Consider the following 17049-nt stretch of genomic DNA (forward strand, 5'->3'; position numbering starts at 1 on the left):
GATCACCACGACGCTGCGCTGGATCTGCAGTTAAGACAGGGCAGGTCCAGGCAGACCAGGTTTGATCGCCGATCAGATCTAGATGGAATTTGTTTTGTACAAAAGACACTTTGCAGAGGGTTTCTTTTGGGGACTCTCGTTCCCTCTTTCATTTCACCAAAACACTACACTTCCTCAATTTCATCTACCATCTGTAATAGTAAAAAAATATACCGGGATGGTTTCTGATGCTGGTTAGGGTCAAAGGGCTTCGGGCTCTGGGTTTAGGCTCGTCAGTAGCCGATTGGACCTTACCTGAATGCTCAGGAAGGATGGCCCGCCTGTCAGCGTCGGATTCACGATAGCCATCTGGACTATAGGACTCTTGCGGAAGTTTCTAAGTATTCGTTAATGACCAAGTTATTATTTTTTTCTCTTCTCTCTTCTTTTTTTTTCTCTTTTCTTTTTTTTTTATTATCTTGATATATTTCTTAATCATTTGTGTTTGTGTGCCATTCAGTACGAATTTGCTAATCAACATTTTATGTCTTGTAACTCACATGTATTCTCCTATTAGTATATTAACTGTATAATATATCTCAAGTGAATTAATCGTCGAATTTATCTCGAGCATTTTAGGTCTTATAAATTGTGTTTGTGTGTGTATGTGTGTGTGTGTGTGTGAGTGTGTATATTCTCCTTTATGTTATGTAACTGATTTTGATTATGTGTAATTTTCTACTTTATTTTATATATTACATAATCGATCGTGACTATTTGTAATTTTATATTATGTAACTGATCTTTTCTATTGTAATTTTCTACTATATTTTATATAATTTCTAAGCTATTTTCTTTTGTGTTGTTTTGTAGTCAAATTTTGTATTTCATGTATATTATTGAAACCTGGTTGAGTGGAAGAGAAGGCCTCATGGCCTTAACTCTGCCAGGCAAAATAAACCTACTAATACTACTACTACTACTACTACTACTACTACTACTACTACTACTACTACTACTACTACTACTACTACTAAGTGCAACGATCTATCCCGGATTCAGCCCCCATGAAATCAATCAATCAATCAAATCAGGACAGGTCCTCATGCAGACAAACGAGAAAACATCCATTCCCACGATCGTAATATTTAACGTATTATTAGTCTGGTTCTTCTAGCCGTTGTATGGCCGGCGAAGGCCTGTTTTCTTCTGACATATGAATGTGTTACCGGTACTTATTCATGTGTGTGTTGTTTGTTGCAGCGGTGCGTGCGGACCGCATGCGAGGCGGCCGCAACAAGTTCGGCCCCATGTACAAGCGGGACCGCGCCCGCAAGCTGCAGATGATGCGGCAGCGCCAGATCGCCGTGCAGACCTTGCGGGGCTCGCACCACCCGCTGGGCGAGGGCGTCTCCGTCAGCTACGGCTCGCAGGTGCCGGGAGGCGCGTCGCCCTTCCCCAACCTGCACATCAAGGAGGAGATCCAGATCCCGCACGTATCGTCCGTCACCTCTTCGCCCGACTCTTCCCCCAGCCCCGGCGCCGCGGCGCTAGGCGTTGCGGGAGCGTCGCGCGTCGCCGGCCAGCAGCCCCTCCACATCGTCGGCAGCGGCGCCGGCGGCGGATGCAGCGCAACGGCCGGCGCTGCGACGCCCGCCGGCGGCCTCATCGTGGGCGGCGTCGAGACCAAGCTGTGGGCGACGTCGAACCCCACGACGCCTTCGCCGCGGTCGCTGTCGCCCAAGAACAACTTCCCCTTCGACGGCGTCCTGCACAACGGCCCGGGGTCCGGTGGGGCGGCGTCGGCGGCGGCGGCCGGCGCCGGCACCACGACGCAAGCGGCCGTGAAGTTCTCGCCCATCCTACGGGACTTTGTGCAGAGTGTGGACGACCGCGAGTGGCAGAAGTCGTTGTTCGAGCTGCTGCAGAACCAGACGTACAATCAGTGCGAGGTGGACCTTTTCGAACTCATGTGCAAAGTGCTCGACCAGAATCTGTTCTCGCAGGTCGACTGGGCGCGCAACTCCGTCTTCTTCAAGGACCTCAAGGTAGGACGCATTTCAAGATAATTTGGTTGTAGTGGCATTACCTTTGCCGTGCAGACTCTTTCCATTGCATTGTATTCTTCTCATCTTGATAGAAAAGATTATACTCACCGTTTCCATGACAACCGTTGCAGTGTATTCCTCTCATCTTGATAGAAAAGATTACAAACGCGCTGTTTCCATGGCAACCGTTGCAGTGTATTCCTCTCATCTTGATAGAAAAGATTACAAACGCGCTGTTTCCATGGCAACCGTTGCAGTGTATTCCTCTCATCTTGATAGAAACGATTACAAACGCGCTGTTTCCATGGCAACCGTTGCAGCGTATTCCTCTCATCTTGATAGAAAATATTACAGACGCTCTGTTTCCATGGCAACCACTGCATTGTATTCCTCTCATCTTGATAGAAAAGATTACAAACGCGCTCTTTCCATGACAACCGTTGCAGTGTATTCCTCTCATCTTGATAGAAAAGATTACAAACGCGCTGTTTCCATGGCAACCGTTGCAGTGTATTCCTCTCATCTTGATAGAAAAGGTTACAAACGCGCTCTTTCCATGACAACCGTTGAAGTGTATTCCTCTCATCTTGATAGAAAAGATTACAAACGCGCTGTTTCCATGGCAACAGTTGCAGTGTATTCCTCTCATCTTGATAGAAAAGATTACAAACGCGCTCTTTCCATGACAACCGTTGCAGTGTATTCCTCTCATCTTGATAGAAAAGATTACAAACGCGCTCTTTCCATGACAACCGTTGCAGTGTATTCCTCTCATCTTGATAGAAAAGATTACAAACGCGCTCTTTCCATGACAACCGTTGCAGTGTATTCCTCTCATCTTAATAGAAAAGATTACAAACGCGCTGTTTCCATGGCAACCGTTGCAGTGTATTCCTCTCATCTTGATAGAAAAGATTACAAACGCGCTGTTTCCATGGCAACCGTTGCAGTGTATTCCTCTCATCTTGATAGAAAAGATTACAAACGCGCTGTTTCCATGGCAACCGTTGCAGTGTATTCCTCTCATCTTGATAGAAAAGATTACAAATGCGCTGTTTCCATGGCAACCGGTGCATTGTATTCTTCTCATCTTGATAGAAAAGATTACAAATGCGCTGTTTCGATGGCAACCGTTGCATTGTAATCCTCTCATCTTGATAGAAAAGATTGCAAATGCGCTGTTTCCATGGCAACCGTTGCATTGTATTCCTCTCATCTTGATAGAAAAGATTACAAACGCGCTGTTTTCATGGCAACCGTTGCATTGTATTCCTCTCATCTTGATAGAAAAGATTGCAAATGCGCTGTTTCCATGGCAACCGTTGCATTGTATTCCTCTCATCTTGATAGAATAGATTGCAAATGCGCTGTTTCCATGGCAACCGTTGCATTGTATTCCTCTCATCTTGATAGAAAAGATTACAAATGCGCTGTTTCCATGGCAACCGTTGCATTGTATTTCTCTCATCTTGATAGAATAGATTGTAAATGCGCTGTTTTCATGGCAACCGTTGCATTGTATTCCTCTCATCTTGATAGAAAAGATTACAAATGCGCTGTTTCCATGGCAACCGTTGCATTGTATTCCTCTCATCTTGATAGAATAGATTGCAAATGCGCTGTTTTCATGGCAACCGTTGCATTGTATTCCTCTCATCTTGATAGAAAAGATTACAAATGCGCTGTTTCCATGGCAACCGTTGCATTGTATTCCTCTCATCTTGATAGAATAGATTGCAAATGCGCTGTTTTCATGGCAACCGTTGCATTGTATTCCTCTCATCTTGATAGAAAAGATTACAAATGCGCTGTTTCCATGGCAACCGTTGCATTGTATTCCTCTCATCTTGATAGAAAAGATTGCAAATGCACTGTTTTCATGGCAACCGTTGCATTGTATTCCTCTCATCTTGATAGAAAACATTGCAAATGCACTGTTTTCATGGCAACCGTTGCATTGTATTCCTCTCATCTTGATAGAAAACATTGCAAATGCGCTGTTTTCATGGCAACCGTTGCAGTGTATTCCTCTCATCTTGATAGAAAAGATTACAAACGCGCTGTTTCCATGGCAACCGTTGCGAAGCCTTTCTCTCGTCCGGCATTAGATCACAAACGGACAGTTTCCAAAGCCACCGTTGCAAACTCTTCTTTCATCCTACATGGGGAAGAGACAAAAACTCCCTGTTTCCATGGCGGACATTGTAATGTCTTATGTCTCATCTTGTAATGTAGAGAAAACAAGATTTTTCCATGGCAACCATTGCGAAAAGTACTCCTTTCGACTTTTATGGTTAGGGAGAAGGAATGCAAACGCGCTGTTTCTATAGCGACCATTGCAGTTCTACCTTCCAGTTTGTGTGGGGAAGATTTCACGTACACGCTGTTCCCATGCCTAGCCTGTAATTCCAGCGTCTTTTTAGGGATTTTACAGGAAAATTAACCAGTCACCGTTTTCATTATCATTTTGTTAAGAAGTAAATTTTCCATGTCGAATCCAATACGCCACGTGTCCTTTGCAACAAAGTACTGTGTAAGTTCGAAACACTTCCATAGACAAAAGCGTCATAAACGATAAGCTTTCTTGTTTACGTTATCGGTTTAATTGTAACTTTTACCATTACGTCCGAATGTTTATCGGTTTAGTTATCATTTTTAAAGTTATTTCCAACAGAACGAGTTACGTAACCTTAACAGCAACGTTAACTTTGTCAATTGAATCGACAAACCGGCGGACATAATTCAGGCCTGTTTAAAAGAAATATGTTGGGTCACTGGCTGAGAAAAAACTGCCTACTGAAGGATGCACTGGAAGGAATGGTGAACGGGGGAAAAGTTCGGGGCACAAGAAAATATCAACGATATTAAAACTATATGTACAGTGTGCGTAATCCCAAACTATTATTAAATGGATCACATGCAGAAACAAAGAGGAAGGCAGAAAATAGGAAAGGTTGAGAATGCTGGGTTTGCAGTGAAGGACCTGCCATTTGGCAGAACACTATGTAGACTATGTATTTGTACGACAGAGGTTTCGGAGAGGCAAATACGATCATACGCATAAATATGCGTCAAAAATGACTTTCATACTCCATCGGCAAGTCTATCATGCTATCAAAAAGAAGTGCGTTATGTGGCAGTAAAAATGTTTAATAGCCTCCCTATCGATATAAAAAATGAAACTCAAAACATTAGATTATTTAGGGCCAAATTAAAGAAGTACCTAATTTCTCACGCCTTCTATTCTGGAGGTGAATTCATGACATTCAACAACGCTTCATGAAATTGATACTAAAACTTTGTGTTGTACTAGTAGACTATATTGTAAATCTCTTCTGTATATATTTCAACTAGACTGTGATTATAAATTAAGACTTTATAGTAGTATTAAGTTTTTTGACTTGTTCCATATTCTAGCTGTGAAGCAATGTATGAATACCATAGAATGTTAATAAATACAATCCAATAGAGATATTCTAGTGGAGATGAAAGGAACATTTTGCTAGGACGTATCACCCCTGATGTGGAATGCACAGAAAGAATTTACTCGAATTTTCACACTGTTTACAATCACCGCTGTGGAGTAACGGTTAGCATATCTGAGGGTCCGGCTTCAAATCCAGGTTGGGACAAGTTATCTAGTTGAAGGAATTTTCCGGTGTTTTTCGTCACCCGATTAAGAGAAAATTCTGCATAACTTTCGGTGCTGGACCCTGGACTCATTTAGCTGGGATTATCACCTTCATTTCACTCAGACACTAGATAACTATTGCAGTTGATAGAGCGTCGTAAACCAAAGCGGAGGTCGAATGGACTCTGTGCACGTGGTCGGGGCCCGCCACTGCGCAGATCGCGATGCTGACGGCGGCGACGGACGGCGGGATACGACTCGTGGAACTGGCAACGTGGACTGTGTTTTCCTGCCTCTCCTCCAGCAGGCGTTCCCAGAGCTTACGTAACGCCGGCGTTGCCGCTGTGCTCGCACGCAACAAGTGCACCGTCGTCATGAAAAACTATCACTTCGTATGATGATGATGATGATTATTATTATTATTATTATTATTATTATTATTATTATTATTATTAATTACTTACTTACTTACTTACTGGCTTTTAAGGAACCCGGAGGTTCATTGCCGCCCTCACATAAGCCCGCCATCGGTCCCTATCCTGAGCAAGATCAATCCAGTCTCTACCATCATATCCCACCTCCCTCAAATCCATTTTAATATTATTTTCCCATCTACGTCTCGGCCTCCCCAAAGGTCTTTTCCCCTCCGGCCTCCAAACTAACACTCTATATGCATTTCTGGATTCGCCCATACGTGCTACATGCCCTGCCCATCTCAAACGTCTGGATTTAATGTTCCTAATTATGTCAGGTGAAGAATACAATGCGTGCAGTTCTGTGTTGTGCAACTTTCTCCATTCTCCTGTAACTTCATCCCTCTTAGCCCCAAATATTTTCCTGAGAACCTTATTTTCAAACTCTCAAAGTGAGAGTCCAAGTTTCACAACCATAAAGAACAACCGGTAATGTTACTGTTTTATAAATTCTAACTTTCAGATTTTTTGACAGCAGCCTAGATGATAAAAGCTTCTCAACCGAATAATAACAGGCATTTCCCTTATTTATTCCGTGTTTAATTTCCTCCCGAGTATCATTTATATTTGTTACTGTTGCTCCTAGATATTTGAACTTCTCCACCTCTTCAAAAGATAAATTTCCAATTTTTATATTTCCATTTCGTACAATATTCTGGTCACGAGACATAATCATATACTTTGTCTTTTCGGGATTTACTTCCAAACCTATCTCTTTACTTCCTTCCAGTAAAATTCCCGTCTTCAGTCCTCAACCCCCTCTTGTGCATGACCTCCATTACTTCGTTGTCCCAAGTTCTTTTTGGTCTACCTCTTCCTCTTATTCCTGGAGGTTTGCACTGGTAAATTTGTTTAGGCCATCTATCTTCACCCATTGTCATCAGATGACCAAACCACTGATAGAGACTGGATTAATCTTGCTCAGGATAGGGACCGATGTTGGGCTTATGTGAGGGCAGCAATGAACCTCCGGGTTCCTTAAAAGCCAGTAAGTAAGTAACTAAGTAGTATACATACGTAGTAGTGAGTGATTATATCTATAGCACTACCCACTGGGAGCACTTTGCGACAAAGGGTTAATTATCTCCCGTTTTAAATGGGTCAGCTCCATCTCTTCCTCTGGCCATGAAGCTATAAATACCCGATATAATAGTAAAGGAAGACTTGTTCCCGCGAAGCCCCTGCTAGTCCGGCCATACGCACGACGTTTAGGGGAGCTTCATGTGGGTCAGTGTTAGTGAGTCAAGTTCGTAATGAAAGTGAAAGAACTTTCACTGCCGGCGAGAAAGCCTGTGTCGTACCCAGACGGTCATTACCGAGAGTAATGCTAACCACTCACGCCTCCTGTCGGCGCATCGAGAAACTGGATATGTGGCGTGGTGCATACTTCGTACTCGCATATCGGGTTTTGAAACCATCGATATTCTCAGATTTTAGTGCATACGGGAAGTTTTATGATAAAAGAGTAGAATTTCGATAATTTGTCGGAAGAATACTAAAAATGTAGTTTGCTGTCCATTAATTATTTTCTGGAATTTGGTGTAGGGCTGGGGTCTATTGCATGAACTTACTTGCTTTTAAGGAACCCGGAGGTTCATTGCCGCCCTCACATAAGCCCGCCTTGGTCCCATCCTGAGCAAGATTAATCCAGTCTCTATCATCATATCCCACCTCCCTCAAATCCATTTTAATATTATCTTCCCATCTACGTCTCGGCCTCCCCAAAGGTCTTTTTCCCTCCGGCCTCCCAACTAACACTCTATATGCATTTCTGGATTCGCCCATACGTGCTACATGCCCTGCCCATCTCAAACGTCTGGATTTCATGTTCCTAATTATGTCAGGTGAAGAATACAATTCGTGTAGTTGTGTGTTGTGTAACTTTCTCCATTCTTACGTAACTTCATCCTTCTTAGCCCCAAATATTTTCCTAAGCACTTTATTCTCGAACATCCTTAATCTCTGTTCCTCTCTCAAAGTGAGACTCCAAGTTTCACAACCATAAAGAACAACCGGTAATATAATTGTTTTATAAATTCTAATTTCAGATTTTTTGACAGCAGACTGGATGATAAAAGCTTCTCAACCGAATAATAACAGGCATTTCCCATATTTATTCTGTGTTTAATTACCTCCCGAGTATCATTTATATTTGTTACTGTTGCTCCCAGGTATTTGAATATTTCCACCTCTTCAAAGGATAAATTTCCAATTCTTATATTTCCATTTCGTGCAATATTCTGGTCACGAGACATAATCATATACTTTGTCTTTTCGGGATTTACTTCCAAACTTATCTCTTTACTTGCTTCAAGTAAAATTCCAATATTTTCTCTAATGGTTTGTGGATTTTCTCCTAACATATTCACGTCATCCGCATGAAAGCAGCTGATGTAACCCGTTCAATTCCAAATCCTCTCTGTTTTCTTGGACTTTCCTAATGGCATATTCTAGAGCGAAGTTAAAAAGTGCATCTCCCTGCTTTAGCCCGCAGTGAATTGGAAAAGCATCAGATAGAAACTGACCTATACGGACTTTGCTGTATGTTTCACTGACACACATTTTAATTAATCGAACTAGTTTCTTGGGATTATCAAATTCAATAAGAATATCACACAAAATTTCTCTCTTAACCGAGTCATATGCCTTTTTGAAATCTATGAATAACTGATGTTCTGTCCCCTTATACTCCCATTTTTTCTCCGCTATCTGTCGAATACAAAATATCTTATCAATAGTTGACCTATTACGCCTAAAACCATACTGATGATCCTCAGTAATTTCACCTACATATGGAGTTAATCTTCTCAAAAGTATATTGGATAAAATTTTGTATGATGTCAACACAAGTGATATTCCTCGAAAGTTACTACAGATAGTCTTGTCCCCCTTCTTAAAGATAGGTACGATTAAGGACTCCTTCCATTGTTCTGGTACAACAGTTTCATAAAGCTAAAATTATTATTTTATTAGCGACAAATTAGTAAAAAAATATAAAAAAGTCATTTCCGTTGCAGGAATCTTTATTGATAAATTTGTCACGACAAACTACGAAATACTAACGGAGTTACGTTGGAAGCCGTTGTGGAAGAAGCTTTGCCTCAGCATGGTATCAAACTCACAGCCTCCCAGTTCGCAGCCAGCCTTTCAACAGATTGTCATAACATGGCTGAAAGGGTTGATGTTAGTCACAAGGCTTTGTTATTTGTTTACTCCCTCTCTTAGGGTGCTGTTGGGTTTAGCGCATTGAATATATAATCATGCCGCCATTACGGCAGAGATGAATTGCGTCGTAGTTTTCGTCACTCGAGGTGCAAATAACTAGTCATTCAGTAGCGCTGCTCCTGCCATCTACTGAAGAATTTGCAAACTAGCATTTTTCTCATCTCTACTTTTGATGCTGTGTGGCTTAGTTATAATGTAATGCTGAGCCCAGACTTTCCGGAATATGACAGGTTTCCATAGTAACCAAATGATGTGAACTATAGATTCCTTGAAACAGCGGTATTCCCTGTCTTGTAACAAAGCTGTCCATCATAGCGCTGGCCATAAAATATATAGGATTCTCAGAAATGTCAGAAAAAAATACGGGACACTAAACATTGATTGATTTTAAAAAGTAAGTTTCCGTGTATATTTTCCATCGCACTTATCCAGTTGTCTTTTGAACGGTTTTAAAACATTGAAATTAAATTACACTAAATACTGTACTATTATATTATTGACTAGCTGTACCCTTGCGCTCCTCCTGCACCCGTTAGAAATAAATATAAAGTAATTACATAATTAAAATAGGACGTTTGATCCAGGGAACATTCGTGTTTGATAGAAGGATAAATCGTTTAATATGTTACTTAATTTAAATTGTATTTAAATAATTAAAATGCGAAAATTTTGGTTCAGAGACACTCATTTGGTGCAATGACAATTCCTTTAACATGTTTCTTAATTGTTATTAGATGCAACCATAGTTTAATGAACATTGACATCATTTAGATTTAATGTGCATACTTTATTTTACTTGCTATATGTTTCCATTGAATTATGGTAATAACTTAATTTTAACCCTTGTTTTCTACGTATTCAGTAAATGGCGCTTGGCCCACTAAGGTTCTGAACCCTTCAAATAACTTAAATTATATTATATTATATCATATTATATTATATTATATTATATTATATTATATTATATTATATTATATTACATTACATTATTATATCAGAAGTTACTGTAATAACATTATAGTATTATATCCATCTAGAGAAACAACACTTTCCAATGGTGAAATAATAATTAATTATACAAATCGGTTAATTTAGCTTCCGATATTACTTCATACAAACACAGAAACATTCTCTGTAGGCTATCTTTCATAGCTTTCGATTGTTGTTGTCCAAGGCCCCTTATAGACCAAGTCATTTGTTTTTTATTTCGTTACACGGCCTTAGATGGCAGTTATTTTAATTTTAAAACTCATTTATCTCATTAAATATCAGTCCTATCAAAATTTTTCAAAGAATGAAACTTATCGCAAATGATTTTTAAAGAAACTTTTGTTATGTAATATTTTTCACAAAAATCAATAATAAGCGAGATATTTCGATTTGTTTAATTCAGGCCCCCTTATAACCCCCCCCCCCTTTTCAAATAATGTATTTTGAATGCCATATAGCCTAAAATCTAAGTTACAACGAACTTAATTTATATTCCAATTTTCATCGAAATCCGTTCAGCCATTATCGCGTGAAAAGGTAACAAACAGACAGACATACAAACAAAAATTTCAAAAAAGCTATTTTCGGTTTCAGGGTGGTTAATTATATATGTTAGGACGAATTATTTTTGGAAAATCGAAAATTACCAGAAAAATTTTGGCTACAGATTTATTATTAGTATAGATATATTAGTTTGCAATGGCCTCTTTCAGATTTTATAAAACGGATTTGATCCGCCATAGTTCCATAGTAATTTCAGGCTGCTGGCTTGATGTGCTGGTAACCATAGATATTTATTATTGTTATACATTTTTGAAAAAGAATTTTTTGAGCTTTGAAGGTATATGCACACAATGACTGCAACATTTCAATACAACATACAAATGTATGCATACTTTCTTGGGCCCCAATATTACTGAATTATCCCTGTGACCAATATTAACATGTGACCAGTTGTACACTGTTACGAATTTTAATTGTGTGAAGAATTGTCTCTGTGACGAGTTGTCCCCAACCCGTAGGCGGTTCCGAACAATTCGTCTTTAAGGTGTTTCCTCTAACTTGGAGTTATAGGTTTAGTTTCATTCTCACTGAGATACATTTCTATCACCTAATATTGAAATTGTTTCCATAGCAATCTGAAATTCAATGCATCTTCAATAAATGAGACCTTCAAAGACCGTTGATTTTGTCATACGGTATTTTGAATCTGCCAGATAAAGAATATCGGTACTATTTTTGTTTAGTCAACTGTCCGAAGAAAGGTCTGAACCTCACAAGTGATAATACCGACAAAGCACCACTTATGGGGCCACTAAACCAGGAGATAATGGGATAGGGTGGCCAGTTCCTTTCCCCCCTATTGCATACATCGCTGACTAGCTACACATACACTAATTAGAGTTCAGATGTAGTATATATACAAACAATCGTTTTTCCGCCGACACATATCGTCAAGTGAGATAGATGGACTGCCTGATAATAGATGTAAGCCTACATACCAGCCACAACCTCAATCAGAGGTAATCGGTAATGTGTAACTATAAATTCGTTGAATTTAGAAGTCAATACGGGATAATGTTACGTCTAAATTCAAGAAAAAATATAGGCATATTATATAAAATATTATACGATATGTTATATTATATATATCATATTTACTTACTTATTTACAAATGACTTTTAAGGAACTCGAAGGTTCATTGCCGTCCTCACATATAAGCCCGCCATCGGTCTCTATCCTGTGCAAGATTAATTCAGTCTCTACCATCATATCCCACCTCCCTGAAATCCATTTTAATATTATCCTTCCATCTACGTCTCGGCCTCCCCAAAGATCTTTTTCCCCTCCTGCTTCCCAACTAACACTCTATATGCATTTCTAGATTCGCCCATACGTGCTACATGCCCTGCCCATCTCAAACGTCTGGATTTAATGTTCCTAATTATGTTAGGTGAAGAATACAATGCGTGCAGTTCTGCGTTGTGTAACTTTCTCCATTCTCCTGTAACTTCATCCCTCTTAGCCCCAAATAGTTTCCTAAGAACTTTATTCTCAACACCCTTAATTTTGTTCCTCTCTCAAAGTGAGAGTCCAAGTTTCACAACCATAAAGAACAACCGGTAATATAACTGTTTTATAAATTCTGACTTTAAGATTTTTTGAGAGCAGACTAGATGACAAAAGCTTCTCAACCGAATAGCAACAAGCATTTCCCATATTTATTCTGCGTTTAATTTCCTCCCTAGTGTCATTTAGCGTATATTTGTTGCTGTTGCTCCAAGATATTTGAATTTTTCCACCTCATATTATATTATATTATATTATATTATATTATATTATATTATATTATATTATATTATATTGTATTATATTATATTGCACTGACCGTTGCCACTTTCTCTCCTACGTGGTCCTTGTGGCTTGTGGGGTTTTACAGATTGATATTCTGAGAATCACTATGGGATCCTAAGTTTTGTTAATGCTGAATTTATTATTATTATTATTATTATTATTATTATTATTATTATTATCAAAAATTAGTTAGAAATTGAATTCGGAAAAGAGAACTAATGTTACATAATTAATGAGAGAAATATAAATTATATTGTGGAAATTATTGCATGATTTTGCAAAATAAATCGAGTTATAATTCAGGAAACAAAAGAAAGACACGTTGCGTAGTGATTTCAATGAACAAGCACGCAGTTCGTTATGTCGCAGCTGTTCCACCGACGCGCAGTTGTTTGTGCCCGCATCGTCGCCATGACAACCTCGAGGAGACATCCATGCTGGCGTCGCGGCCTTGAAAAGGGTGGCTGAGCAAGCTTAATGCCTGCACTTGATTTTAGCCCGGTTTCCATGTGTACAATGTTGTCTTGTAGTCCCACAGTCTCCTTTTGCGTTTTCAGCTAGAATCCTTTAAAGTTTACTGAGGGGGACTAGGGTATACCAATTCTTTAATTTTATTATACTTCAGTCGTAGCTTAGTTAGCAGACTCTACCACTTAAGGTAGCGGGGTTCGACCCCTGGAATATCCATTTAAATTTTTGGTGAATAAAGCTACTGATAGGTGGGGGTTTTTCTTGAAAGATTAGCACTATTTTTCATAATATTTTTTTTTTTCCCCAGTCTTAGCTTCATTCTTTCTACGATAATATGAAAGGGATTGTTTTATTTTTGTGGCGGATGAATTGTCTATGAGGAAGATTGTCTTTAATATCATAATCATAATTTGCATTATAGCTCGAAGTGTTCCTGATCTTCAACATCCGTCAACGTCTTTTTCTGTTTTTGTGCGTCAGTCTTTCTTTTTCTGCGTCCAAATTTAGCTATACCTTCGTGGGTTTATTACTCACTAGGAATTGTATTATTGTGTAAGGTAATAGCGTTAAGTGCGAAAATTTTCATAGTAACTTATACTTTATTTATTACATTTACCCTTGTAAATCCCTAAAATACCATATTTAAGCAAAACAAACTCGCGACAGCTTGGAATTTGGATCATCGTACGAAATATTTCAATAATCACGAAAAAAAAAACCCTATCTGATTGAGGTTCTGGCTGAAATGTATATCTATTATCACGCAGTACATCTCACTTGACGATATGTGTCAGAGGAAGAACAATTGTTTGTATGCATCTGAAGTCTGATTAGTGAAATATGTAGCTAATCGATTTTAATAGGTTATTTTACGACGCTTTATCAACATCTTGGGTTATTTAGCGTCTGAATGAGATGAAAGTGATAATGCCGGTGAAATGAGTCCGGGGTCCAGCACCTAAAGTTACCCAGCATTTGCTCATATTGGGTTGAGGGAAAACCCCGGAGAAAACCTCAACCAGATAACTTGCCCCAACCGAGAATCGAACCCGGGCCACCTGGTTTCGCGGCCAGACGCTCTAGCCGTTACTCCACAGATGTGGACTAGCTAATCGATTATGTATGCATTGAAAGGGGAAAGGAACTAGCCACCCTACCCCATTATCTTCTGGCCTACTTTGCCTCGTGAGTGATGCCTTATTGGTGTTACTTATGAGGTTCAAATCTGTCTTCGGACAGTTGACTAAACAAATTTCGCAAAAACTATTAAAATGAACCAAAATTTTATTCGGTATTTTTGAAAAAAAAAAAAAACACGTTTGTGACTTTTGTTGCTGTTAATTTTGGTATTTTATCTATGGATATTCTGTACACTCACTTTTACTATCTCTATGGTTATCGAAAGAAGATCGATTTCTCTAGTCGACTGTAGCAAAAATTGAAGAATGTTGAATGTAACATAGGAAATTTTGTGTGCCTGTTTGCAGGAAGTGTGGTTCCCTTTATCTAATGTGGACAGTGAGAAGGGATTTTCTGCGTACACGAAAATACTCCCCGACTGCACATATTTGTGCTGACAATGTAGAAACCATGCTTAGTTTACATTTTGGTGATGTAAGCAGAAAGAAAAAAATAAAGTTTTATATTAAACATAACATAATACATTTAACTGACAACTTATTTCACTATATACTCACCGAAATAGTGGCAGATTCAACCCCGAAATCACACATTTTATTTCACCAAAAAGTACCATTCCTACTTACCACAAAGTAATCATCTCTTTGGTTGCCTTTCCATGGAGGAACGAGCTCCAAAGTGTGTTGTAATCATTTCTGAATGTTCGACAGTCAACGTAGGGGAAAATTTGTTAATAAGAAACGCTTATGTATACATTTAATTTAAATTATTTTCTTAACCCCTAATCATAAAGACTACTGAAACACGTTTTCATTAATATAAGTGATAATTTATAAAAAGAAGAATGGGGATGGCAGAAAAGATCGAAGTACTTAGGCAAAAACTACCCAACAACTGTTCTATCAAAAACTGTAGTAAATAATACCCGACATCGAATTCCAGTCCTGTATGGCTAGAAATTTCCAGCTGACTACAAGAAACTCTGTCTTAAATTAGCTTGTGTCACGGATCTCGAAAATTTTGTCTGGGATCGAGCTTAGCTCCTCTTACTGGAAAGTGGTCAGCCGGCTGATGGTTTAACTCTGTCTCAGCATGAAGAAATACTGGTTAAAAGTTTTCGCTTATGCTCTGTTATGAGAAGTAAATTATGACAACTTCGATTCACCTTGTGGTTGTCTCAATCACTTCGCTTGTGATCAAAAACAAACCTTGACTTCATTTTAATAAGAAACGCTTATGTATACATTTAATTTAAATTATTTTCTTAACCCCTAATCATAAAGACTACTGAAACGTTTTCATTAATATAAGTTATAATTTATAAAAAGAGGAATGGGAATGGCAGAGAAGATCGAAGTACTTAGGCAAAAACTACCCAACAACTGTTCTATAAAAAAATTGTAGTAAATATACCCGACATCGAATTCCAGTCTCGTATGGCTAGACATTTCCAGCTGACTACAAGAAACTATGTCTTAAATTAGCTTGTGTCACGGATCTCGAAAATTTTGTCTGGGATCGAGCTTAGCTCCTCTTACTGGAAAGTGGTCAGCCGGCTGATGGTTTAACTCTGTCTCAGCATGAAGAAATACTGGTTAAAAGTTTTCGCTTATGCTCTGTTATGAGAAGTAAATTATGGCAACTTCGATTCACCTTGTGGTTGTCTCAATCACTTCGCTTCTGATCAAAAACAAACCTTGACTTCATTTTTCCTTGGATTGCCCAACAGACAGATACAAATTATGTTAATCGACTTAAAAGTATGTCAAACGTATTTACAAATTGTAATATACATAGAAGGAATTGAATCTTACAAGTGCTAGCGACGGGACACTGTACCAGGGATTTCAGGTTCGATATCTTAGATTCTGGAATATTTGACTGTGTATTTTTTTCAGTCTCTGTGCTAGAATTTTAAAATAGTTATAGCTTATGACATAAAAAAACTTGAACATTAATTATATTCTAGCTTTTCGTGTGGGATATACCTCTGATTGAGGTTCCGGCTGATATGTAGATCTGTTATCAGGCAGTACATCTTACTTGACGGTATATGTCAGAGGAAGAACAATTGTTTGTATGCATTTGAAGTTTGTTTAGTGGGATGTGTAGCTAATCGGCGATGTATGGAATGGAGGGGGAAAGGAATTGGCCAACCTACCCCATTATCTCCTGGCCTAGCTGCCTCATGAGTGATGCCTTATTGGTGTTACTTATGAGGTTCAAATCTGTCTTTGGACAGTTGACTAAACAGCAAACAACAGTGTGGGATAGAATGTTTCGTCTGCGTTATGATCTACCTTCAGATCTACATAGATTTTATGTAAGAGAGATGTAATGAACAATAAGGGAATAACAATAAATAAGCAATATATAGTACGTACGAGGCGTGTTCTTAAAGTAAGTTCCATTTTCAATTATAGCTGTCCCATCGCTGCAGTCGTTATTTTGCGCATACCTGTTTTCTTCTTCAGTCCTCAGCAAAGCTGTGCATGCAGTTTCAGAGCTTCAGTCCGTGTGTGTGGTTAGTTGTGATCAGTTGAAATGTTTAAAGTGATCGAGCACCCCGCCGACTGTGAGATGCGGTCTGTTATCCGTTTCTTGAATGCGAGAAACATCAAACCAGCTGACATTCATCGTCAACTTTGTGAGGTGTATGGTGATGATGCCATTAGTGATGGAATGGTCAGGAGATGGGTTAGGAAGTTCAACGAGGGCCGCGTCTCTGTGCATGAC

General features: G+C 39.1%; 1 protein-coding gene across 2 annotated transcripts in view; it reads left to right on the forward strand.

Moving 5' to 3' along the window:
- Positions 1–17049, forward strand: part of ftz-f1 (ftz transcription factor 1) — an 897129-nt gene that overhangs the window by 794044 nt on the left and 86036 nt on the right. For both annotated transcript variants that reach the window (XM_069845012.1, XM_069845011.1), the window contains one exon: positions 1243–2027. In XM_069845012.1, the coding sequence (XP_069701113.1) occupies positions 1243–2027 (785 nt within the window). The remainder of the gene's footprint in view (positions 1–1242; positions 2028–17049) is intronic.

The sequence above is a fragment of the Periplaneta americana genome, chromosome 14, assembly GCF_040183065.1.
Source record: "Periplaneta americana isolate PAMFEO1 chromosome 14, P.americana_PAMFEO1_priV1, whole genome shotgun sequence".
In the NCBI taxonomy this organism is placed as follows: Eukaryota; Metazoa; Arthropoda; class Insecta; order Blattodea; family Blattidae; genus Periplaneta; species Periplaneta americana.